The sequence below is a fragment of the Balearica regulorum genome, chromosome 8, assembly GCF_011004875.1.
Source record: "Balearica regulorum gibbericeps isolate bBalReg1 chromosome 8, bBalReg1.pri, whole genome shotgun sequence".
NCBI classification, from domain to species: domain Eukaryota; kingdom Metazoa; phylum Chordata; class Aves; order Gruiformes; family Gruidae; genus Balearica; species Balearica regulorum.
The window spans coordinates 13,226,502-13,251,323 of NC_046191.1; the positions used below are offsets into that span (position 1 = coordinate 13,226,502).

At 38.6% G+C, this 24,822-nt stretch overlaps 1 protein-coding gene across 6 annotated transcripts in view; it reads left to right on the top strand.

Annotated features, from left to right (window-relative positions):
- ST6GALNAC3 (ST6 N-acetylgalactosaminide alpha-2,6-sialyltransferase 3) overlaps positions 1-24,822 on the top strand; it is a 225,979-nt gene that overhangs the window by 176,549 nt on the left and 24,608 nt on the right. Inside the window, exon 4 of one of the 6 annotated variants that reach the window (XM_075759747.1) lies at positions 7,392-8,358. The exons of the other annotated variants lie outside the window; for them this stretch is intronic. Coding sequence (XP_075615862.1) covers positions 7,392-7,449 — 58 coding nt within the window. The 3' untranslated portion in view covers positions 7,450-8,358. Of the gene's footprint in view, positions 1-7,391; positions 8,359-24,822 lie in introns of those variants that run through there. 6 annotated transcript variants of the gene reach the window in all.

Consider the following 24,822-nt stretch of genomic DNA (forward strand, 5'->3'; position numbering starts at 1 on the left):
GCAACTTTTGTTCAACTAGCAGGTTTTGGTCCAAAGAGGATTTGATAAAGTTGGAGGGTGAATTACCCTTACATCCCTTGAGAAGCTGATCCTGTCAGCTTGGCAGAGCATTGCACGAACTGCTGCACTGCATATGATGTCTAGACTGTGGATAAGTTAATAATGCTAGAAGGGGAGCTAAAGGTAGAGGGAATTATACACCACAGTTATTAAACTTTGACCTTTACAATGATTTAAAATCATAAAACATTTTAAAATCACTACATTACATCCAGGATAGCACTACTGTACGGAAAACTACCTCTCAATACAATGCACAGCATTTATATCAGCACGTCTCTTCATATTCCAATTTCTGTATGTAGCAGTTAAGGACTGGTAGCGCCGCCTTCCTTCTAATTAGGTTATCTGTGGAGACGTGCTCTTAGGGGTGGAATCCGGTATGCTGCCCTGTGAAGCATCACATCCTGTCTGTTCTGCCTCTTGTACTCCCATTGCACAGCCGCAGTGCTTTACAGGCTTCAACATTAGCCTCGCAGCCCTGGAGCCAGTGGATGGAAGGGACACCAGCTCTCCTATTTTGCAGATGAGAAAATTGAGGCACCTGCTTCTTATGAAGCACAGAATCTCATGGAATAAGCAAAAACAGAACTGAAGAGATTTAAAATCCTACTCAAAAACCTACATTAGGAGATTTGGCTTTCTTGCTCCTTCTGTATTCATTGGAGAGACAGCCTCTTTTCACAGCTATCCGAGTCCTTTCAAGGGTCATCGGAGGGAGGTGATTAAAAATGGAGGCCTACTTAGAGGCCCTGAGTTGCCTTGTGAAGTTCTCTCTCTTCAATGGCTGTAGAAAGCCTGGGGAAAAGTGTCTCAATTAAGCTGTGTGAATATCGTGTCTCCCCATGCTGTGTCTTGTGCTCTAATTATAAGGCAGCCTTTCTTCCCAATTTGTTGCATTGTTATGCATAGGGAGGAAACACAGGTATCAGGGAACAAAAAAATTCAAACTCTAGACCTCTGATCTGAGCCTACCTGTTAACAAATATCTCTAAGGGAAATGTTTTTCAGGGTCAGGATTTAGATTTGGCTCATTTTAAAGATCCAAGACACTTTGCAAAATGTGAACGTTTCCTGGTTTAGATCTCATATGTTGCTGTCTTTCCTCGTCCACACAGGGCTCAATAAGTATGTACCGGTGTCTGGTTGTCAGAATTTGCCAGTGCACATAACAAGTCGATATTCACAGAGGGAAAAAGGTGGGTTTTTTGTGGCAACAAACACAGAGTGCTTTTTTCCCCAAGCTGTCTGAAAACCTGCCCGTACATTTGTGTGCCCACAATTATTTTGTTTAATATTTACCAAACTTGTGGAAGGTTTTGCATTTAAAATGGTAGGTGAATCAGAGGTCTTAAGAGCACTAATGAGCCAATCCTGAAGGAGCCGTTTCCATATGTCATGTCATTTGACTGAAGTTTGAGTTCAAGGAAAAACAAGCTTTCAGCCACTTAGTATGCAGACATTGGCACGTGCCCTCCAGTTGCTAATCTGTGCTCCAAAAGTCAGCTCCATGGCTACTCTACGCATTAACAATACAAACTCTGAGCATTCCATTTTTTCTTTCACCTTGCAATAATAATAAAATAAATTATAAGATTGGTCCCACAGATACGAAGCACGTGCAATGAGCTCTGAAGTTCTAAAGCAAGAGAAGCACTCAGCACCAGGAGGGATGCAGCCAGCCCTTGCAAGATCAGATTTTCTGCACACAGTTAAAAAGATCTAGTATAGTTTTATTTCAGAGCTATTAGAAGAACATAAAGTAAAAACTTCAAATCTTTGAATAACACATTTGGATTTTTTGCTTTCACTATTTTTATCCCTTTGCATTGCTTTCATGTCGCAGATGTGAGTGTTAGAGTGCAAGGCAGTTCTCAGAAGTCTGTGTGGCTATTCACTTTGCCCACTGTGCCTCGGAACAGAAGGCGGCTCCTGGCAGTGTCTCCTTGTAATACTGCGGAGCAAGAGAGAGAGAAGTTTGTCACCTGCCAAGGCTGTGTAGCAGAAACGACCCTCTCTGTGGTTCACTGGAGAGCAGCAGATATTCCAGGGAGAATCTATCCTGTAGAGCAGACATCCCTGTAGCTAGGACATGAGCTTCTTATGGTGCTTATTCCACAAACATTCTTGGGAAGAAAAATCTTGAAGATGGGATTTACTATCAGCAAAGGCTTATCGGGGCTCCCATTAGGTAAGGGACAATTTTACCTCCTATTGCACTTGCAGCAAAGTAAACAATCGCTTGAATGCTTTTGAAAATCCTGTCTTTTGATGCTGGGATGTTTGTAAATATGCAAACAAAGAGGGATGAGAGTAGGAGCAGAAGTGACGAGGGATTTTATTTATGAAGCTGTTGACAAATACCTTTTGCTCTGTTTACTCACCTCTTCCCTTAAGCAGAAAATAGATAATGCCAAGGATCTTTATGAAACCAACTGAAATTCTTATACAGCGCCAAAGCCCAGAATTTTGTCTTAAATTTCACTAAGATTGATATACTGATCATGGGATAGTGGAGGAGACATGAGAAAACAACAGAAAAAAATCCTGAACAAAAGGCCAATTAGAGATGGCAGACAGTGGTTTAAAGTTTAGATTGGCCTGAAAAGTAAACCTTTTCAAGTTCATGGAAACCTGTGAAATGAATCAAAAGCTAATATTTTTTCCATTCTTACTATCATAAAAATGAATCCTCAACTGCCTATATTGTAGCTACTGTCAGTGGGAACAATTCAAATTCCTGTACCCTGCAGATGAAGAACCCAAATTTGCCTCTTCCTAAATATATCCTCATGGATAGCTCAGAAGCTGGATAGCCTCCGCAAGGCTCGCAGGTGCAGTGCACAGAGTCACAGTGATTGTACCAAGACCAGCAATGTTTCAGCATGCTAGAGCGCCCATTCCCGGGGGGATCACAGTTACTGAGTCTTCTTGCAAACTGGGTAGTGAGGTGCACGAGGACAAGCCTGGTTTGGAGGTGACCTGTCCTCTTGCAAACCGAGGAGGATTCACTTGCTTTCAAGACAGCCTATGCAAAGTTGGAAACTTAACTTTCCTAGTGAATCAGCCAGCGATAATTCTTTCCCCATCTAGCTTTCACTGACTTTTTCTGCAAAAGAGTGAACACTAATGCTCCCTTTACCTTCCTGTCACAGGGCAGAAATCTTGGCCTCAAGTCACAGCCACCTGGCTCTTTTCCTCTTTATTTTTGTTCTCAGCCTTTTCCTGACAATTATCCAGCTTTGCTGTTGTAGGTTGAATAATTCAGGTGGAATGAATTGTGAGTTGAAACAAGTAGACAGTGTTCCACCACTTGTCCACTTAAGTTACTCACAAATTGTCTTGAAATAGGACCTTTGCTCTGAGTCTTAAATCATTACAGTGTTTCAGGTAGAGTTATCACTATATAGTAAGCAGCTGTGTTCGGTTTCAAATACTCGGGCATGAAATACATTAACATTTTTTCCTTACTGTATAACTGAATGTGTATTCTTTAAGTGCTGTTTTGGCCTGACACTAATGACTCATGTCATTGCACTAGATTCTCTTAAGCTTTTCTTTTAATATTTCTTCAGCGCACTTCATATTATTAGCTGCTCCCATTAGTTCCACCTGCAGTTCCAGTCACCAAGTTCATGTTAAGCCAAGTTACACATTTGAGTGTCATAGAGTCAATGTTTCATTTTCTAAAAATCTCAATTTCCCCCAAACTTCCATCAATAACATCTTTAAAATCCATTTGCAATGTAAATGACTCAAAGTATAATCCATCCTGCTGTGTTCCAGAACACTTCCTTCTTATTTAATTGCCATAGACACTTTAGTTACTAATTAAACTTTATTGTTTATGATGTTGCATTTCATTAATAGTTGTGATAAAAATTGCATGTTCCAGCAGATTTTTTGCATGTTAATGCCACTAGTGGGGTAGAATTCAGAATTGATGGGAAAGAGTTCACCTCAGAGGTTTCAAGATTGCACTCTTATAACCATGTAGAGAAGCTGCCCCACAAGCGTGATCTTGAAAAAAGAGGGTGCATGTTTGGAGTGTAGAGTCTTTCCCTTCTTGTGTGATGGAATAAATTAAAGCTTCTTTAATTGTAAAGAAGATACTGGAAATGTCACCACAGTCATTTGCAGAAGAAATGTTTCAGATTACATACACATATATGTGTTTATATGTATTTGAATGACAAAGTGAATGATAAGAAAAGTTTGGGACATAGTTGGAACTAAGAATTTTTTGATTCAGGAGCTACTAAGCCCATTCATGCCAAAACTGTAAAGATATCAAGGAAGGTGAAGCTTGAGCACTACGTACAGGAAGGGAATGAGAAGTATCTTTGATGGAAGGCAGCTGAGAGGTCACTGAATAGATAATGTATAACTCAGTTCTGTGAGGAGAAATGTACCTTAATTTCTGAATAGATGAGTTTTGCACCTCCTAGTCCCAGGGAAAGGATCATTTAGGTCCAGAAGCTCTGAAGCCACTCATTGTGGGACCTCCCTGTTCCCGCTGTTTCACCTCCCTCCACAATATCAGTATGGCCCATTAGCTTTAGTTCTACCTCTAGTAGAACTGAAATAGCATCTGGCCTGTGCTGGATCACCCAGAAAAAATGGTGCAATGCAGTACTGCTGGTATTTGACAGTACAGAAAGCCACATTGATCCAAGTTATTTTTTACAGCAGAGCATGTTTATACCAGGATTTTGTCCTAGTGGAGCTAAGTTTGCTTCTCTGTACAGAACAGAGACCCTATTCCTTCTCAGACTCCTGCACAAAAATCCTCAGGGGTGAGAATCACTGGCTGTAATCTCTGCCGCTTCCCACCCTGGAAAGAGGAGCACAGGCAGAGGTTTCCCTGGAAGACCCTCCCTCAGTGTTGGATGCAACACGTTCTCTCATTTCCAAATTTCAGCTGCACTTGCACTTGAGTAAACAGGCTTGCTAGTCTCGGACATTATTTCTTAATAGAAACTGATCCTTTCTTGCAAATACAACAGGTAGACTCCTCCTGTAACCTGCCAAGTAAAGGTAAAGAATACAGTCGAGTGAGACAACTAATTTTGTATCCTCGTTCATACTGTTGCTCTAGACCTCAAATGCTCACTAGTGGCACATTCACCACCATTGGCAAGATGCTAAACAATTGGCACAGTCTTAACAAGTTTCTTTTTCTGGCTCCAGAGTAATTCTTTCAGATTGAAGCTGTATTGACCTGATCGTGTGAGCAGAGCAGCCCAGGGCCGGGCACTCAGCCCATCTGCAGTGTGTAGAGTCCTGCAGCTAAACAATAGCTCTCCTTCACCTCCACGTCTCTCATGATGCAGCCCTTTCAGCTGGGAATAAACTTTGGTCTCCTAATGACTTGCAAGTCTAAGTTGGCTGTGTGATTAAGAATTATTTTTCTTGTGCCGTAGCAGAAAAAGAATTGAAATAGATGTGATAATGACATTGCATTCAGCATGTAAAGATCATTGAATGTAAACGTGGAATAGAATGTACTTCTGTCTCACAGAAAATTGCATTTAGAACTTGTTGCTACTTCACAGCTTTTGTAGTAATGCTTCAACCTCAGACCCTGGATCTCAACGTAAATATGTTGGCGTTTCACACAAAGGAGTCAGAGAACATCTAGTATCTCCCAAAAGCTGAGAAATTCTGGAAGGTGCATTAAGACATGATGGGATTCTTCCCCTTGTGACTCGCAGAAAGTCACAAAAGAGATTGTTTTGGAAGAACTTAATTTTTAAAGAACACTTTATGTAACAGGATTATGTCATGATGGTTTTTGCATATACTAGCAGGGCCACAGATCTCCTACAAGAGGAAAAGAGGGAGAACTGGGGAGAGAATAAATGCTGGATTGGGAGTTCTGACTTCAGCATTGCCCAAAAGAGTTACTAAGTGTCACCACAAATTAATAATTACTTTTCATTTGTCAGCCATTGTGTATAAAACACAGTGAAAACATAACTAAGATTTGCACACTTAGGTACCAAAAGTTAGATGTTCACTCCAGATTTTGACAGTGACGAGATTTTCAAAGGTACCCCTGGCATTTCTGTTCCCATAACTGCATGTTTTCCTTGTGAAAATCTTCCCTCTAATAAATAGCTTTAGTTGAAATGAATGCTGAGGTACAGCAACTTCACTGGTAGCTGCTGGGTATTCATTACCTTAGAAGGTCAGGCCACTTGGATAGACATTTCTTGCACTGTTTTATTACTATGCAGACAGGAGACAGCGAACTTGTTTGCACTTCATTCCTCTAGCTAAAGTTGAATATCTATATTTTGCATTGCACTGCTTTGTGCTACGCAGGTGTATCGTTCATTCAGAAAAGTGGAGGAACACTGAGTATTAATCAGCCATATCCACTTTCTGAATATAGCATGATTCTTATAGGTCATATTTGCAGTACACGCAAAATAGTGCATTACAGAGATTACTGCTGGTTTACTGGAAAAATAGTAAATGAAAATTCAAAGCTCATTTTGAAATGGAAATGTAAGGATCAAAAATGGCTGATGACACAGCTTGTAGAGTTCTGCTTTGGAATCTTTATTAGTTTGCAGTGAAATAGAATTTTGGACTGTCAAAAATTCCAATAAAATGGAAATCAAGTTCTGGCACTGTCTTTTTGTTCCAGCACATCCTCATCACTCCCAGAAAGACACCTCATGGGATATAAGCTGGCCTGATCATAGCTCTGCTCTTTCTTCTGGGAACTAAGTGTTCTACATCACTGTTGATATTCCACAAAATTAGGGTGCTGGGCAGTTTGCCTTGTCCAGACTGCAATGTCACTCTGAAGTAGAGTTACAATCTTTGCTTGGCTTTGTAGATTTCAGCAGATTTTTAATGCACATTTAGGGGGAAAAAAACCCCAAACCTATTTTTGTCTTAATCCAGTTACAGAGTAAGATGTGTTTTAAACACACCAGGACCATATGTTATACACATATTTTATAAAGTTATTCTTTTACGTATAAAAAGATCCAAGAAAATAGTGAGCTGAAACAGAGAGTTTAAGCTGAGATACCAGCATGGGGATGTCCTTACCCAGGTATGTACCAAATATGATCTTTTGTCCTCAAAGATGTATGCTGGATCAGCTTGAGCTAAGGCAATTTCCTAATCTGAAATCCTGTTCTCATCAATTCAAACCCATTTCCTACGCACAAGCTAGTTCCAGCTGCCCACGCTAGTCATCCTCTGCCACCTCTCCTTGCTTGTAGTCACACTTTCAGCCTATTCCAGTAGCTTCCAGAAGAAAATCCTGTGGGATACAGGCTGTCCTGACGGTAGCTTTTCTCTTTCTTTAGGGAACAAAGTGCCTCATCTTTTTCATGCCTCAAGCTACCAGTATCCAGAGTCCCCTGATGCCTCCCAGAGGCAATTCAGATTGGGTTAGCAGCTGAGCCGTTAGATTGACAGCGGAAAACAGACTTTTGTTTAGACAGCATGAGAAGTGTGCAGTGATACACGGTAACCTCCTGAATGCAAATATGTGTGACATTTTCATTTTTGCAGTTTTCTGAGGAAGTAGCAAGCCAGGTCATTGTAATGAATTGGTAAACATCACACTGTATTATATATGAAATTCATCTCCTAGAGCTCAGAAGCAGGGTGTTAATGCAATACTCCCCACTATGATGTTTGCTTTGTGATATTGGTATGATGCTGTGTTCTAAATATGCGTATCCCAGTCATACCATACCACTGTGTTATTAGCCTAAACCTATGAAGATAAAAAAGACCAGGAAGAAAGTTAATTTCACTTTTGGTTTTCAATTCTTATGCACTGTAACAGAATGTGAATAACCTCATTACTATACAATTTTTGTGTGTCGCATAACGACCTCTATACTAAAGACCAAAGTTTGCATAATTGAGGAGAGGCTCACCTACAACAGTGTTGAAATTCATTAGCATAAGGCTGAAATAATGCTAAGAAAGTAGCGTTTGGTGTCACCTATTTAAACTGAAACACTAGGTGTTTTCTTTCCTTTGCACTTCTTAAAGGTATATGCTCAGGATGGGGAACATAACTTGTCTTACTGAATCTGGCAAACAGTGAGAGATGGTCCTGTAACTGTTTTTGCATAATGAATGGTGGAAAAGGCTTATTCTTATGTAGCTTTGCAGTTTCTCACAAATATCGGTGAAGTACGTGGTTGTTAATGTATTTATTTTATAGGCGATGTATTCATACATTTATCTTGACTTTTAAGTGTTCATCCTTCATGCTAGGCTCTCTGTGGTAATTAAAATATACCATAAATCATATCCACTGTAATTACCAAAATACACTGTAATTATCTGTTTATCTTTTGCGCCTATTAAATAACTACTGAGATGTTTCAAAGTTGAGTTATTTTTGTATTCCTTGAGACAAACCTACTGCAGAATGTTGGTAATTCACTTAATTTTGCAGCAGAGATCAGCTCTGGAGTGTTTCATATCTTCTCCCTCTCCCCACTGTAATGTTATGGCAATTCTTCTGACTACCATTTTGTTCAAAATCACGTTTATGAATGACGCCTGAATCCTGAATGCTCTTCCAGCTGGCGACAACATGCTGTGGTATGCAGTTATCGAGGATCACTCTGCAGGCAGCTATTCCTTTCATCCTGCACTTTGTCTTTACCATGACTGCAAACAGAAATTTTACATGAATTAAGGGAATTCAAACCTGAGTTGGAAAAAGGAACAACTCTTATCTGAAACCTGCAGGTAGTTAAACCTACTTCAGTGGATCTGCTCAGAATGAGAGTTGTGAGCCCAATGGTAATCAGCACAAGTATACAAAAACAATTCAAAAAATGGCAAAATAGTTCTGCTTACTTTCATTGAAGTTACAAGTATCCATGTATGAATGTGTGTAATGTAGTTTTCATGAGCTTTGGGACAAATTCACCTGCCATTGCTTACTGCAACATTTCCTAAGCTTTTCCCTTTTCACAAGTATTAATTCTAACTAAAACACAGGCACCTTGCTAGATTTTTTAATATTACCAATTCCATGGTTGTATGAGAAGTATGAGGATGCAATTTGCTGTAGTGTTATACAGAAATGAAGGTGAGCCCAAGTGGAATTATATAGGTTGCAGGGGTAATTTTCTTACTCTTCATGGAAAAACCTTACATCAGTTTCCTGCAAACCTGAATTTCCATTGGCAGTAATATCTTGTAGCCATGGTTGTATGTTATATAGCAGTAGTAAATTCTTGTTGGAGATTTATGCAAGTCACTATTTAAAAATAGAGATCTAGGAGTCACAGCTGGCTAATTAATCTGTACCAAGGAAAGCTGAGTGCCTGGCCTTTCAGGCATCCCAGTGATGGCCGAGTAAGCTTGCAATCCCATCAAATTGTCACTTCTGTGTTGTTTCTTTTTTTTTGCCCTTTTTTTTTCTGTATAAGAAATAAGTGCGGAAACAATCAGCTTATTGCAGGCACAGTTTTCAAATAATTGCATGGATCTAGTTCAGAATTAGCAATTAATTAGAAATAACCAGTGTACCTCTCTCCAACATGGACTGAAGATTTTTTTATACATAAGCCTGTCAGGAGTGTAACCAACCAGGTATCACTTTCAGATTGTATATGATACAAATTTACCACTACAATAACTCAGCCTTATTACCTGATATTACTGTGTTTTGCTTTTGGTCTTCTCATGCCATTTTATGACATCTATCATCATATTGCAGTTAATTTTAACAGCCCTATGGCCAAACCTGAAAGCTGCTTAATTGTTAAAATAAGACACACAAAAAAAGATACATTCTATTTATGTCAATATGATAGTAATTCATACTGTCAGGAAATAGAAAAGGTAAAACCATGTAACCATAATAGCTTGACTGGAAAAAGTCATTTTCTCATGACTGATAGGGTGATTAGTGGTAGTCCCCAGTTCCCTTTAAACAGAAATGGTAAGTAATCAAATGGCTCAAGTCCAACTAGCAGAATCTTACTGGTTCCAGATAATCCTTTGTAGGTTAATAAGCAATTAATTATTTTTACAGTCATAACAGCATGCACGGGAATATTCCAATTTTCATTTGGTTGTAACCTGAATGACACATACTTCCTGCCATGCCAAATTGGGGATATGCAGTTCACAGGAATGGATGAATTTCATGATATCCCTCACAGCCTGGAATACAGCCTCTTTACTCCACATGCACTATTACCCATTATTTTTTTAGTTATCAGTAACTCTAGTGAAGAATTAAATGAATTATGTTCTTTAAAATGTATATATCTATAAATTGAGGTTATAAATCTATATGTAGGCAGGAAATACAGTCTTTAGCAAAAGATTATGTATGAGTTTTGAACATCTATGCTAAAGGTTTGAATTTCTAAAACAGCTGCAGAGAGGTTTAGATCTAATTGTAATCACATAAAGAAAATAGGTATGAAAAGGAGTTTCATGTCAGATCACGATTCCCTTCAGTGAAAACAAGTGCCAGAACAGTAATCTTGCTGAATCCCACACAGGGCAGTGGAGCTTGCTAGCCAGATGATAGGAGCTGAACTGAAACATAGGTAGCAAAATACGTTTTTTGTGTACAACACTAAATCTGTGTCTAAACTTAGCAAATATTTGGGGTTTTTTTGAGCCTATTTCTTCCATATGTTTACACAAAGAAAGTCTCTTCTTTCCTATAATCTCTTCCTCCTCCCAGCAGAACTGCATAACCTCTGTAACAGTCTTTCATGTTTAACATATTCCAGTACATTCACCTTCCAGATGAAGGCAAATGTATTTGCTGGCCTCTATTCCCACAACTGTTTGGAAATACAATATCCTGGATCAGTAGACAAGAAACAACAGAGATCTTACACCAGTCAGCTTCTATGATGCAGAAAAGAAAGATGGTGATGCTCTTAATCAGTTCTGTGTCTAGCAAACTCAAATGACAGCCCCTCAATAATTGCTAGTTTTTATTCTTTATCTGAACGGCATGTCTTGTTTATCTCACTCATTGCCAGTCTTTCCAGTATGAGACTGAGACGCTGTTATCATAGTCAATTCAAATGATTCAAATTATACAAATGGCTTGTTCTGACGCAGATCCGTGTGAAGACTGCTGTCTTACACCTATGCTATATCACTGAGCAGTGCCAAGTGCAAACCATACCCAACTACCCCATGTAAAGACAATTTTGGTCACATAATTAGATGCAATTTTTCATATGGGGTTTTTTATGCACAGTCTTAGCAATTTTTAAAGTGAAGTGTAGTACATAGGGCTTTCCTGTATTTGAAATCAAAATTATTGAGATCTGTCTTCAGTTCTATCAGCAAGAGTTGTTATTTGATCCAGAGCAGGTTTTTTTAACTTACTATTCCTTAATGTCAGATGAAAGGAAGAAAATACTTCTGTAAAGAGATTTATGGATCTATAAGGTAGAAGTGAGAATAATGCTTGCTCCTGCAGAGTCCTTTCAGGAATATTGATAGACAGTGGGCTAATTACAGTGTGACCATAACTATCTGTAGGGAGGAAAGAACTGATGGGCAATGCTAAGAGGTGTGAATGGTTTCCTTCTCTATCTACTTATGGTGGATTTAGTCCTATGTGTCAGAGTTGATTGAAGGAGATTCCTTAACTCGTATGGGAATTGAATTAGACTGTCCTTGCAATCCAAGGCAAACTAACCTCAAACTGTGCTTCTAGTGTCCTACATTATTATTTGTGAAGATTTCATTCCTTCACCCTTCCATGTACTTTAATGACATTTTAGCAATGTTCTTTTCATCTAGTCTCCTGTGGGAAATTGTCTGTAGATATTGGCTAACGTTGATATCTAGGTTTATTTAATAAATGCAACTGTAATAACACATTTTCTAAAAAAACCTGTGGAGCAAACTGGGCTACTTGTCTTCTCTAAAGTGCTAGAGGAATACTGGCTGTCCAACATAGGCAGATATGTTGCCTTTTTTAATAGTAAATCATATTTCTACCTTTTTCTGAAATTTAGCTTTTATTTGACATAGCTGATCTTTCTGGTGGCAACCCAGTCCAGAGTTGTCTTATAGGGAGAAATGCTTAGCTCAGTAATTATGACTAAGACTGACCTACAATATATACATTCCTTCCATTCTTCTCTTTTACTTCACTCTTTGCTCTGGACCACTTATGACAAGTCTTATGTAGCCCAATGTAAATGGTTCTGAGCCCAAGAGAGCAAGAAACGCTTACAAATGGTAACCAGAAAATCTTTTACCAGAAGTAAATGTGTGCATAAATATTATTCGAATTCATAAAATAAATCATGACATGTCTTGAAATGTTAGTTTCAAATCATCTTGTGAAATTAAAACATTTAAATTCATTTTCATGGAGAGGTATGCTGCAACTCCCAGAACTTCTTCCTGTCAGTGCACAGAGAAAGCTTAGAATGACCTCTGTTTACATTTGTTTACTTTTTATTTGTGAAAAATGCAGGGAGGAATGATACAAAACTCTCAGGAGTTCATTCCATGATTAACCATGATGTAATTGACAGAGGAAAACAGCAACAATTCATACAGCCAGTAATTAATCTCTACCTTTATGGCCTACATTTGCCAACTGTCTCCATATTTGACAGAGAGAGTGACTTGCTGAATGTTTAATTTCCTCAGTGACAGCTAAGGTAAGAAATCAGATTTGAAGATAAACATCTTCTGTGGCTTCTGCTTACAAAAAAAGAGTAGCCAATTAAGTATGCTTGCTTAGTCCTTGCAAATATTTGCCGTGGGATTGACATAGGAAATAGAACATTTTTTCCCTTTCTAGGTAGCTCCACTTCACTAGCTGCTCACCCTCTGCAATATGTGTTCAGGAGGATTCCTCATTTCATGCACATGAACCATGCAAGTATTTTATTTTAGTTTTCTTCTTCTTTTTTTGCCTCTGTGTGTTAAGGGCCAAATCACGTGAGATGCTGAATATCTCCCACAAGGAGCAGCATATCCTAGCAGGACGTGAGCAGTTTGACATATCCCAGGAGATGATTTGCACCTCCTGAGACTGGTATAACAAGTAACTCAGAGATCAGGCAGTAAGTGGTTGCAGAAAATCTTCCAGAAAGATTTTCTCTGTGTAGTGAGGGGAAAGATTTTTATTTCCATAGTTTTCATGAACAGGCAAACTTGCCTATCTGACCCACGCTACATACTGCTGATCTGCAGGAGAAAACTTCTGCCCTCTGCTCTCCCCTGAAAATTTGAGATTCTGTCCACATTCTGCATCCTCTGGACAAGTCAAACAATCTGCAAACAAACTGAGAGCTGGAGCCCAGAAATGAGAGAGGAATTTTACCATAAAAAAGAAATTAAACTAGTGTCCTGCTCACCTGCATTTGATTTTTATAGTAAATACACTTGAGAAGTTACCCATTTAGTACTACTGAAAGGATAGTTTCTTGACACTGTTTCATATAAAACAATCAGGAACGTGGACTCAGGCAGCTGTATATATAACAGGCCTGTGCTTGTCAGAATCTTCTTTATTAAGTTGGAGTTGGTAAAGGAAATAGATCTATTTTTTTTCTTTACGCTTTAATGTGCTTTTGTTTTGAACTTGTCATTTTGATTTGCCTGTGAGCTTTGTTTTGATTTTCCTTGAAGATTTCTGGTAACAATAATTGTTTGCAACAGGAAGATTCATGTGAACTGACTTCCATTTTAGACTTCAATTCCTATAAAATGAAAGGGGATTGCAATGTGGATGCGAGCAGAGAGGACTGATGCTTCTGTACAATGCACTTCTGCTCCAACTGTAAATATATTTTCATGATTAATAAAAGGAGAGTAGAAGTCATTGTACTCTGTTAGGGTTTTATTGATGGCTGCTCCCCAGAATACTGAAAAGATGCTATCAATACTCTTGACAACCTGCTTAATCAAGATGTGACCCTCCAATGCAACCAGACAGTGTGCTTGCTTCAGAGATAGAACGATGCTACTGGTTAGAGGAGAGGTGGTTCTTGTTATTTTTGGTTGAGGGTTTTTTGGTAATTTCATTAAAATGTAATCAGTGCCGTTAAATAATATTTAATGCCACTAAAGTGCTTTTGGACACAAATAGGAAATCAATCAGCTTGTTCTCTAGTTCAGTGGCCTTCAGCTGTGTGAACTGCATAGGTACCTCGGGGAGAAAGGCTGCACCTTGCACAGCAGACAAAACCAGATCAATAATAGTATGTTAGGTTTAGTTTTTAAAATTGCTCTTGCTTGGAATGTGCCAACAGGCACGTTCAATATCAGATATCTGAGCTTGGAACAAGAAGTTTTCAAGTGCACCCTTAATGTTTGCAGCTTGCTAAGTATTTTTGTTCTGTAGGTGCTGCACATCAAAAGCCAAAATGCTAAGAGTGGAGGTTCCCCTGGGCAAGCTGGAAAGACTGTGCTTACTGTCAAATATACAGCATGATCTTAGCCCAGTGGTGGAATTAGTTAGGCATGCTCCTTGATGTGCTTTAAAGTTTGAACAGTAGGTAATCTTCATTGGTTCAGTGCATTCGGCCTCATTTGCGTGCAAAGATGCATTGGTAATGGCGCCCTAAGAAATACTGTGGCAATTGAGATAGGTTAGGAATTGAACCACACTCTAGCCTCTGTTACAACCAATCCCTGGTGGGTTAATGGAGTAGGACAGTTGCCTCTGAAGGATTTAAGATGATCCCATTAACTGCAGTGGATATTTGTCCACATTCCCTACCTGTGGGGGCACGGAAAAAGGATTACAATCAGTAGCCACTAGCAAAGGAGAGCTCTGCTGACTATTAGTAATGTCTTCATAGGACTGGGGAAAACTGAGCAATTCTGTTAAATTTCAAAAAATCCTCACCAGACACTTGTATCTTCCTTCAAAAAGTCCATGTGAGCTGAGTTTTCACATAAACTGAAACTATATCAAACACTCCCGCTAGGTCTGGCCAGAATGCATTTGACGATTCCTTGCAGCTGTTTAATTCCAACATAATTGCCTTTCAGATTTCCTTCCTGATTTTTCTGTGTAAGATATACTAAGCTATGTAGATAAGAAGCAATCTATACATTCTGTGTATAGGAGTAAATCAAACAATATAACGCAGATGGACAACAGCAAGCAAAAGACTCAGCTCTTGTAATTTAAAACACATTGCAATGTGAATCCCACTGAGTTGAAATATCTAATTTCCAAGAATTTCCTGGGGCAGGAAGCATGAGGTCACTTTATTCTGCACCAGTCACATCAGTCTACAAATTAAAATCTAATGAAACATGTTTGAAACAATTACACACACCTTTTCTGAGTTCTTCACAAAATAAATTTATATAAGCCATCCAACAACTAGCAATTCTTGCTGACAAATATGATAATAGTTAAACATGATGCTACATAATTGTGCTGAAAATGTGTTTTTCCCTTCTGATCACACAAAGATGGCTTAATCAACTTTCTGTCATCTATAGGTGACAGATGGAAGGAATTACTAAGTCTGTCCCTTTTGGATGTCATTCCTCTTGATAGTGAATCCTCCCCTACTCTGTGTGCACTTTAAAACCTTGCCTTTACCAACAGTAGTGATTCCAATTGTCTTTTTTTCATATAGATCCTAAATCCAAATGACACATTAAAATATTCTTGCCAGGGCCTTTGAGCAGTCACCCTGTTGGAACAGAGCCATGGTTTATATAAACCATTGCATTAGACATTTGGTCCCTGACAGGCGGATGTCAGAACTGTTGAATATGATTAAAAAGAAAGAAGAGGGAAGGAAGGAGTGATGGAAGCTCGGATCAGAAGGAGAAGGATCGTGTTAGTGAAGAAGAAGAATATTCAGAAGAACTGAATAACTCGCATTCCCAGCTCAGCCATATCTAATCTCTGCACTCCTCTGAAGGAAAGCAAGATGTGCACTGCATGCAGCTGGAAGAGCTATTCAGACCATGCAGTATGAGCACATTGCTCTGTTTTGTGAATTTAGTTCCTCACACCATCTCCGTCCCAGCATGAGAGAAGTCTGTAAGCTCAGTGCAATCGTATCATAATTTGGATCTCTACAGGAGACTGAACTCGCATCACCAGAATGCATCAAGCCAATGCATGTGTCAATGCAGAGTTACATATACACACAACAGTTCCAGGCCCATGGTGACATTTTTCAAACTAATATATTGACAGGAGTGCCAGGATATTTTTTAAGCATATCCAGGAAGAAAAAAGAGCATTACAATGAGGAAGAAAATCCAGCAGAACACTGACACCCAAGTATATTACTTAGTGTGCAGTTGCATTAATGAACCATTACTTCAAATCCCAGGTTTGCCAATAGTGTCACTGTTCGTTTATCAAGGCAGAATCATCCTGGATGTGAACAGAATGCCTGTGAAATAGATAACTTCTCAATCCTCCCATACCATACATTTCCTTGAGCGCATTACAAAAGATTTATTTTTAAATTGGAATTTTTTCTTTTACAGCTGGACAGAATGAGACTGTTTGTTGAACAAATGGTGTTAAAATCCCCAAGGGTCTGACTTACTTCAATAACAACCAAGACTACTGCTTGAGCCAGCTGATGCTCTTTTAATGAGCACTGCTTGTCAGAGGATCATATCTGCAAGTTGCTGTATAAAATAACCATTTTCCATGAGTTCATAAAGCAGTCTGTCTTTTGAAATGGATGAGGTGTTGCACCTATCTCTGCAGCACAAACCAGACACTTGTTTGAACTGAAAGGGGGGAAGAAAAACAACCCAAAGCATATGACAGGGTGGGTTTTTTCCTTCTTTTATTTTAGTTGTTTTCCCTTCCTATGACAGACAGCTTTGTGTTTGTACACAACAAGCTCAATAGAGTCAAGAAGAAAAATGCTGAAATACGAGCTTCAAAATGAATTTCAGCTTTGGCCTGAGTGAATTAATGCAGGCGTGACAGGTCGCTTATTTAGCAAACTGGGTGGACAGTAAGATAAAGCCTTTTCATGTGACAAGACATCCCCAAAAAGTCTCTTTGTCCCTCATAAGGTTTTTCAAGGCAAATTAAGAAGAGTCTCCCAGACAAATCAAAATGACAAGCTCAAAACAAAACATGTGAGTCCTTTTTTTTTAAAGGAAGATCATCCCCATACCAAGCCCAAGCTTATTAATGTCGCTTCCTGACAAGCACAACCATTTATGATTTTGCTGAGTCTGTGGACCTGATTGCTTTTAAATAAAACTGTCCCATGTAATACTACTACCAATGGATTCAAAGCTAAGATCACACAGTAAAAGGACAGCATTTAGTAGCCCTGTCATCAACCTGTTCTTTTTAATATATATGTTATTTATGGCTGTAGGTTAGGTTATACCCTTGAATATCACATTTCTCACCAGAAACAGCAATGAGTAATTGGGTACTGCAGGGTTTAATGTTCAATACTGAGTCATTTTGATTAGACTCATATTTTATCAGTTGTGCTATTAACATCAAAGATTTCTTAAGCTATAATACTCTATACATTTGGGTTTAATGTGAATTAAGGAAATCAGGATCTAACATACTCAAGTACTTTAGGCTTTTTGTCCTGTGCATATCAAACCAGCCTAAGTCTGATAAAATTCAGATTGCACTTGTGTACAAACTAACTCTGTCCTATGAAAATGGACCACTGAAGTTAATTCAGATTTGTTCAGAGCCTTGAACTATGTATGTAATGAATCTTTCAGACAGTTAATTCAAGCAGAACAGAAATAGAATCCACTTAAATGTTACTACTGCTTGGATTGAATCTTACCAGCCTGGATAGGTCTGAAGATCCAAGTCTCGATGGATGAGATCTGCAAATCCTGATTTTGACCAGAGCAAAGAGAGAGGTGATGACTTGGTCTTTGTTTATTCAATAAAATAACTGCCCTAGCTTACTTTCTGACCAGAAACATAAACATACAATTCTATTTTGCTCTAAAGTCATTTTTACATTTTGTAAACCTTTCTCCATTTTGCAGATCTTACATCCAGGCTGATAAAATCATGAAGCAGGAATAATAACGATTTCTCGCACAGAAAAATGTGTATGTTAGAGATGTTGGTTGACTGTTTCACCTCTATTAACCTCTCTTCCAAACCAGCGGAGAAGTGGGAATATTTACTTATCATACAAATTCAAACTAAGATGCTTTTCCTGTGAGCAAAAATGCTCCCAAACTTTGTTTGCAAGGCTAAAGTCTTATGTGGTTTGCTGCATATATTACCCTCACCGTAGTTTTTAAAATTGTTTAGTGTTCTTAATATTGGGCAGATAGTGAGAAACATTCTCTCTGGTATTTAACTTTTTACTTCAAAACTGGTTAAACTTTTATTCCTGTCTGTCTCAAGTTGTCACAGATTTTCCTATAGTATCTAAGCTGCTGTGCTATCATGCAGGCTCTATATATGATATTTAGCATGCTGCTTCTCTTTAGTGTTCGAGGCTACACAGGAAACAGCCTCTAGCATATTAACTGCCTGTTTCACCTGAAGTAAAACAGGAAAGCATTTGAAAAGATAAGTTTTCCCTTGTCACTTTTCCTGCTTGTACTGTAGATTATCAGAGCCTTTTCTCCCTCACGTGTAAGGAGAGGCAGATATAGAGAAAAATGTGTTCTTTAAACCATGGGAACATTTTTCTTTGCTGTTCTATTAATATCTGACTGAAATAAAAAGGAAAAATTCTGAATAAATGACTGCAGGCTTCTTAAAACCTGTAACATGATTTTTTAAACAGGGCTTTGGCTAACAAAAATGGGATCTGAATGTGTGTGTAATGGAGCCAGACTCACAGAGGAAAATGATAATTTCTTATGTCTGGCACCTGTCAGGTTTCTTTAAGAGTCTAAATGCATGTGTTATCACTGATAACCAGCCTTACTCCCAAATAGACCAATCAAAGCCTAATTTTCAGAGGTAAATCTTAGAGTCCTTTCGAAGTCCAATTTCAAAACATGATCCTGTGTTATCCGACTGAGGCCATTATCAACTAGATTTGTTTGCACCAAATGTAGCTTTGAAGGATAGTAGTGGTAAGAAATCAGAGAGAGTATCTCTTCCAACACTGAACAAGGAGTGATAACAGCATAAGAAGTAGTACTAGTCCTAAAACTTGCCTCTGTCCTCCAGTGATTTTACACCAGGGGTTTAGAGATGATACACATAGCCTCACCATTGGGATTCTGCTGAAACCTATGGTAAGATACTAGGAGCAGTGTTCAGAGCAGGTAGCAATCACATTGCCCTATATATCATGATTAGTCCAGGACAAAGAACAGATGGCATGAGAAGGAGATGGATTCCATGAATATGGAGTGGGTGGCAATTGTAGCTGGTCCAAGCTCTGAGACCTGAGAGAGAGGTATTGGTAAATAGTGATAAATGTGAAAGGGTTGTTTCCTGGGTATTACAAGCTACAGGAAGACAGAATGGAGTTGTCAGCTATCTGACAACTAATTTTTATACATGAGGGTTTTTTTATGGCTGCTTTTATTCTGTGATGTGTTGTTTCATTTGTTTGTTGGCTGCCAGGCATTCACTGTGAGATTTTAGGATTCCCAGTTTGTGAAGAGATGGCTTTGTGTGGGAAGAGCCTGTGAGATCAACCAAGGAAGCTGTGGTTTCAAAGTTAGAGAAGATGAATTCACAACTCGTAGTGAATGTTTAAGCCCTGGTTTTCAGGTAAATGAACATAAGCAAATACATTTGACTTTCCTTTGAGTTTTATCCCACAAAGTTAATTGTTTGATGTTGAATTTTTATTGATGGTTCCTTTCCCACTCTGTAGTTACTGTATCGGGAAAAGTAGTGCTCTGAAAGCCAGAAAGAAGAGGAAAGTACTCCAAAGGAAGTTGAACTATTAGTCTCCTGAGCCACCCAGTGTATAGATTTCTTTGGCTTATGAAAGACACATCAGTCACACCTCCTTTCAGGATCAAGTCTAGCCTGTTTCGAAGACTTAGTGTCATAGGCAGCAAGTAATAACTCTACAGTGGGGAGATGACATGTTTCAATGGAGATGCCAAGGTGTAAGCACGGATTAGTTCAACTGACCTTTTCTTGGCAGATGCCTCAGAAGGTGTAAAATGGCTCAGCAAATCCGATGGGAATACATCTGGGATTTTAAGGATTTTATTCCTCTGCCCTTACAAATTAATTAATGAATTGCTGGTTTTCATCCTTTTAATCACTGTGATACTAATTTTTATTCCAGAAGAAACCAGAAGGGCAATGTTGTACAGTTTCATGATTAGAAATTTTTGACTAGATTTTTTTCTTACTGTTTTCTTAGGAGAGTTTATCTCTGTGCCTAATACATATTTTAGAGTGTAATAGTTATAGACTTTCAGAAGTTTTTTACTTATCTTTGCAGGAAAAGAAAATGGGTTTCACAGTTCCTCACAGGAAAGCTGTATAATTATTTCTGCTTCATACCAAAGAAATATTTGCAATATTTACAATACTTTCACTGCTTTTCTTCTAAATAATTCCTGTCTTTTGTTAGAACTTGGAAAAGGGCTACCAGTACATATTTCTTTCAGCAAGATTTTGTTTATTTCAGATGAGGCTCAAGCTCATTTGTGAACGCCATATAGGTTAAAATTAAGATACTGTTTCTGAAGGATATATGAATTCAAGAAAAATGGTTATTTTCCTTTGGCTTCGAAGTTGATTGCGTGCCATTTCCAGAGCAGTTCATTTAAATTTTTGAAGATTTATTCAAACGTTATTGAAAAGGACATTTTGGAAAAGACGGAGAACAGGAAATACAAAACCACCAAGAACATCAGGTCAATTTATTGCAGGGAATTCTGCATAATTTTGGGAGACTGGGTTGAAAAATATCTGTCTTTTTTCTACTTCTTGTTTGCAGGAGCCTGGATTCTGCATCATGGCAGTCATTTGGATGTTTGTTTTGTAGTATGGTTGCACTCATTAGTGGGAGGAATGTGCAGGGTTGGCTGAGAAAACAAACTTCTGTGAAAATTTGAGCCATTGAAGGACAGCAGTCTGGGAAATCAGCTGCGCCATATTTCAAGCCTTTGTTCAGTGAAAGGACAGTCTGCACAGCAAGGCACAGTGAAAGAGGATTTACTGGGGTTGAAATTCCGTACTTTCAAAAGTTCTCCATGCACTTCAAGCCAGGATGAATGTTCTTCTTTTATTGCAAAAACTAAACATACATCCCACTTAGTTATTTATGATAATCTGTGGAATATGTTTTTCCTAATAGGGAGTCATCACATTTTACAGGCCTGCTTGAGATTGAGGGGCAGAAGCGGACAGGGATTTTCACCTTTTAAATGGGACTCCAATTACTTTTCTGTCACAATTGCATGATTACTCGTACATTGCCCACCTGTAAGGGAGATATTCAGGAACTGCTGGGACAAATTGTACACAGGTAGTCATGTTACAAATGCCCACATACCCCTTGTGGGATGTGCTGTATTAGCTGCTGCTTTGTGCAACTTGTGTTTGCCAAGCACATTGCCTTCCTGCTGTCCTATAGTCTGCTATGCATTGTTAATGAAATTGATTGAGAATTAGATTTATCTCTTGTCGATTCGCTGCTTACTCTGGGCTTGATACTATGACTCTGAAGACAATAAGAGTACTGCTGGTGGTTTCATTGGGAGCAAGAACAAGTTGTTTGGATATCTCAGCTTCTGTTAGTAAGTCAGAATGCCTACTTAATTTACAGGTGTGCTAATAGTTGAATTCATTTTGCTTTCAGGAAGTACTTTGAACGGAAAGCAAAAGATTGCTATTTATTTTGGAGCACTCTAAACTGTGAAGGCAACTTAATAATTCAGTACAACTTTGTGCAAATGCTAATTCTTAGCACTTGGGCAGCTGAGGTCCTCTATCCACAAAGTCTTTTAGGAATCAGCACAGTACAGTGTAATGTCAGACCAAAAACCAAAAGAGATCACAAAGGACATAAATAATTTTACACCTTCATTTTTATGGCATTTTGGAAAAAATTAATTGGAATTGAAACTTTTCTTTTTTTTAACAAATAGGAGGAAAGAAAAGGATAGATCATTTTCTATAAGGTGCATTGAACTCATCTTCTACCTGCTGCTACTGAATTAAAATCCACAGTAAAGTAAGCCTCCACCTAACCACTCTGTCAAATATCTTTTCTGCCTCTCCTCATGATTATTTTTGAACAAAGTTAAGCACCTAAGGCAAAGTACTGAAAAGCTCTCACTGTTATTTGCTTAGGGAGGAGTGCTTCACTAGTGGTCTTGTCTCAAGTTGGCAATATTCTGTTGCATTATATAATATTTCAATTGCGGGGGTTTATAACTACTGGTCAGGTAAATAACAATGTGATGCCAGGTAAAAGATACCAAGAGGTGAATTGAATGATATTTAATTATAGCTGTGTCTGCTACTCAGGCTCCTGGAGTGGGTATCTGGAGTGGCAAAGGAATTACCATTACAATGATGATCTTTCTATGTAGATGCTAGACATCCTTCAATCCAGACTTGAAAAAGAGGTGGTTCCAATAATTGTCTTTATAGGCACAAAGTCTTTTTGAAGCTATTTACTTGTTTGTAATCAAAATGTCAGATATTTTGCTCTCCTCAGATGTGTTTATTTTCCCAGTTTCCTATTAATAGAAAATTCTAGGAAGCTGCTCTATCAAGGCTCATGAATGCACATTCCCAGAGGGTCAAGATACATATTGCTGGCTGGAATGCTTTAAGACACAGCCACTTCCTAACTGTCCAGTGCAAAGTCAGCTATCTGCTGGTTTACTTCCAATGTACGTTGGTCTAGTTGGTCTAGTCTGGTTATTTTGCTTGAAGCAGGTTAGAGACCTGCATCATGTGCTGCTAGAACTGTGGGAATGTCATAGTTTAATCCAGCAGGAAGCTAAACAACCACACGGCCGTTCGCTCACTCTCCCCTCCCAGTGGAATGGGGAGAAGATCAGAAAAAAAAAAAAAAGGTAAAACTCATGGGTTGAGATAAAGACAGCTTAACAGGACAGAAGAGGAAGGTGATGATGATGGTAATAATAATAATAGAACAATATACAAAACAAGTGATGCACAGCACAATTGCTCACCACTCGAAACCAATGCTCAGCTAGTTCCTGAGCCATGCCACCTCCTGGCCAACACCCAGTTATATACTGAGCATGATGTCATGTTGTATGGAATATCCCTTTGGTCAGTTTGGGTCAGCTGTCCTGGCTGTGTCCCCTCCCAGCTTCTTGGGTGCCCCCTGCCTCCCCATGGGCAGGCCAGTATGAGAAGCTGAAAAGTCCTTGACTGCTTGGCAGCAACTAAAAATATCATTGCATTATCAACATTATTCTCATCCTAGATCCAAAACACAGCACTACACCAGGTTCTGGAAAGAAAATTAACTCTATCCCAGCCAAAAGCAGAGCAGGGATCAGTAACCTCCAGTTGTTTGGTGGTGATAAACAGTTGGAACAGTAACATAATCTACCACACAGCTAGATTCAGGCAGTGTCTGACAGGCTGCTGAGCATGAGTGAGGATGATACATAAACTCAGCATAGATTTAACTGAGCTGTATAGAGCTAGCTTTGTCCACCCGAGTCTTAGCTTTTCAGCTTCTTGGTAATATTTGTCCTTGCAGAACACTGTGAGGTCTCATTTATTTGCAGTAGTAAACTGCTTAGGAAGGAGCATGTTGGCAATGTATATTTCAGTTCTGGATTGCAGTATAAAATGCATTTTTCCCATGGTTAATTTTCACACATTCATGCAATACAGAATTGCATTTCATGCAACTCATGCACTAGTGTAATAAGTTATCAAGAGGAGATAATTTTGTATTTAATACACCTTCAGCCCAGACTCTCTTCTTAAAAGGAAACTCCAGAAATCTCTAGGAAAGTAAGTTAAAAAACTCCTTCCTGGGAGAAATGAGGTTTTCCTATGTCTTCATTTAATGTGGTATTTGAGTACTGAGAGAGATAATATCGCGTATCTTTTCAAACGTTGCTCTATACAAAACACTTCAACTCCAGCTGCTTCTTACAGCCTCTGTAAACTCTGTTTAAATGTTATGGAGGCTGTCTAGTCTACATTGTAGTTGCAAGTTAGAAATGGGCAACTCATTCCAAGGTGTGTGAAAACAAGCATCATTTCAAACTAATCCTTTGCATGCACTTAAAGAAACCAAATAAAAATACAAAGGTAAAACAAGAGCAAAGCATCATCAAGGCCCAGAAGAGAAGCAACAGTTCCCTCTTTGAAGAGCAGCTCTCTGGTTGTACAAGTAAATGGCAAACTTGAATGATCTCAATTGAAGATGTTCTCTCTTCCTCCACCTGTATTGTTGTTCTCAGGTACTTAGAAAAGCTTTTGCTCTTGAACAATTGCTGAAATTTATTGTCTAAGTCATTTTAAGGAATGGCCTTCATAAAATAGTTTAATTTATATTCCTTCCCCCTACCAGTAAATTTTTATTTCTTACATCCTCTTAGGAAGAAATTGAAGGAAAACAAAGTCATAATGTCACCACTAAAATCATTCAACATTTACAAAGAGTGATCCGCTAGTATATAAAAGATAACTCATTTGCTTTGTCTTGTAAGCATAAGGAATCCCTGTGCTAGATCTAAGTGCAATGTACATCTATGGTATCAGTAAATCGGTTAGCTTAATCTGCGCATACTATATACATCTGCAGAGGTAGTGCATAACAAAGTGTGTAATAATGAATACTGCACAATGGACAATACTACACAGCATAAAGA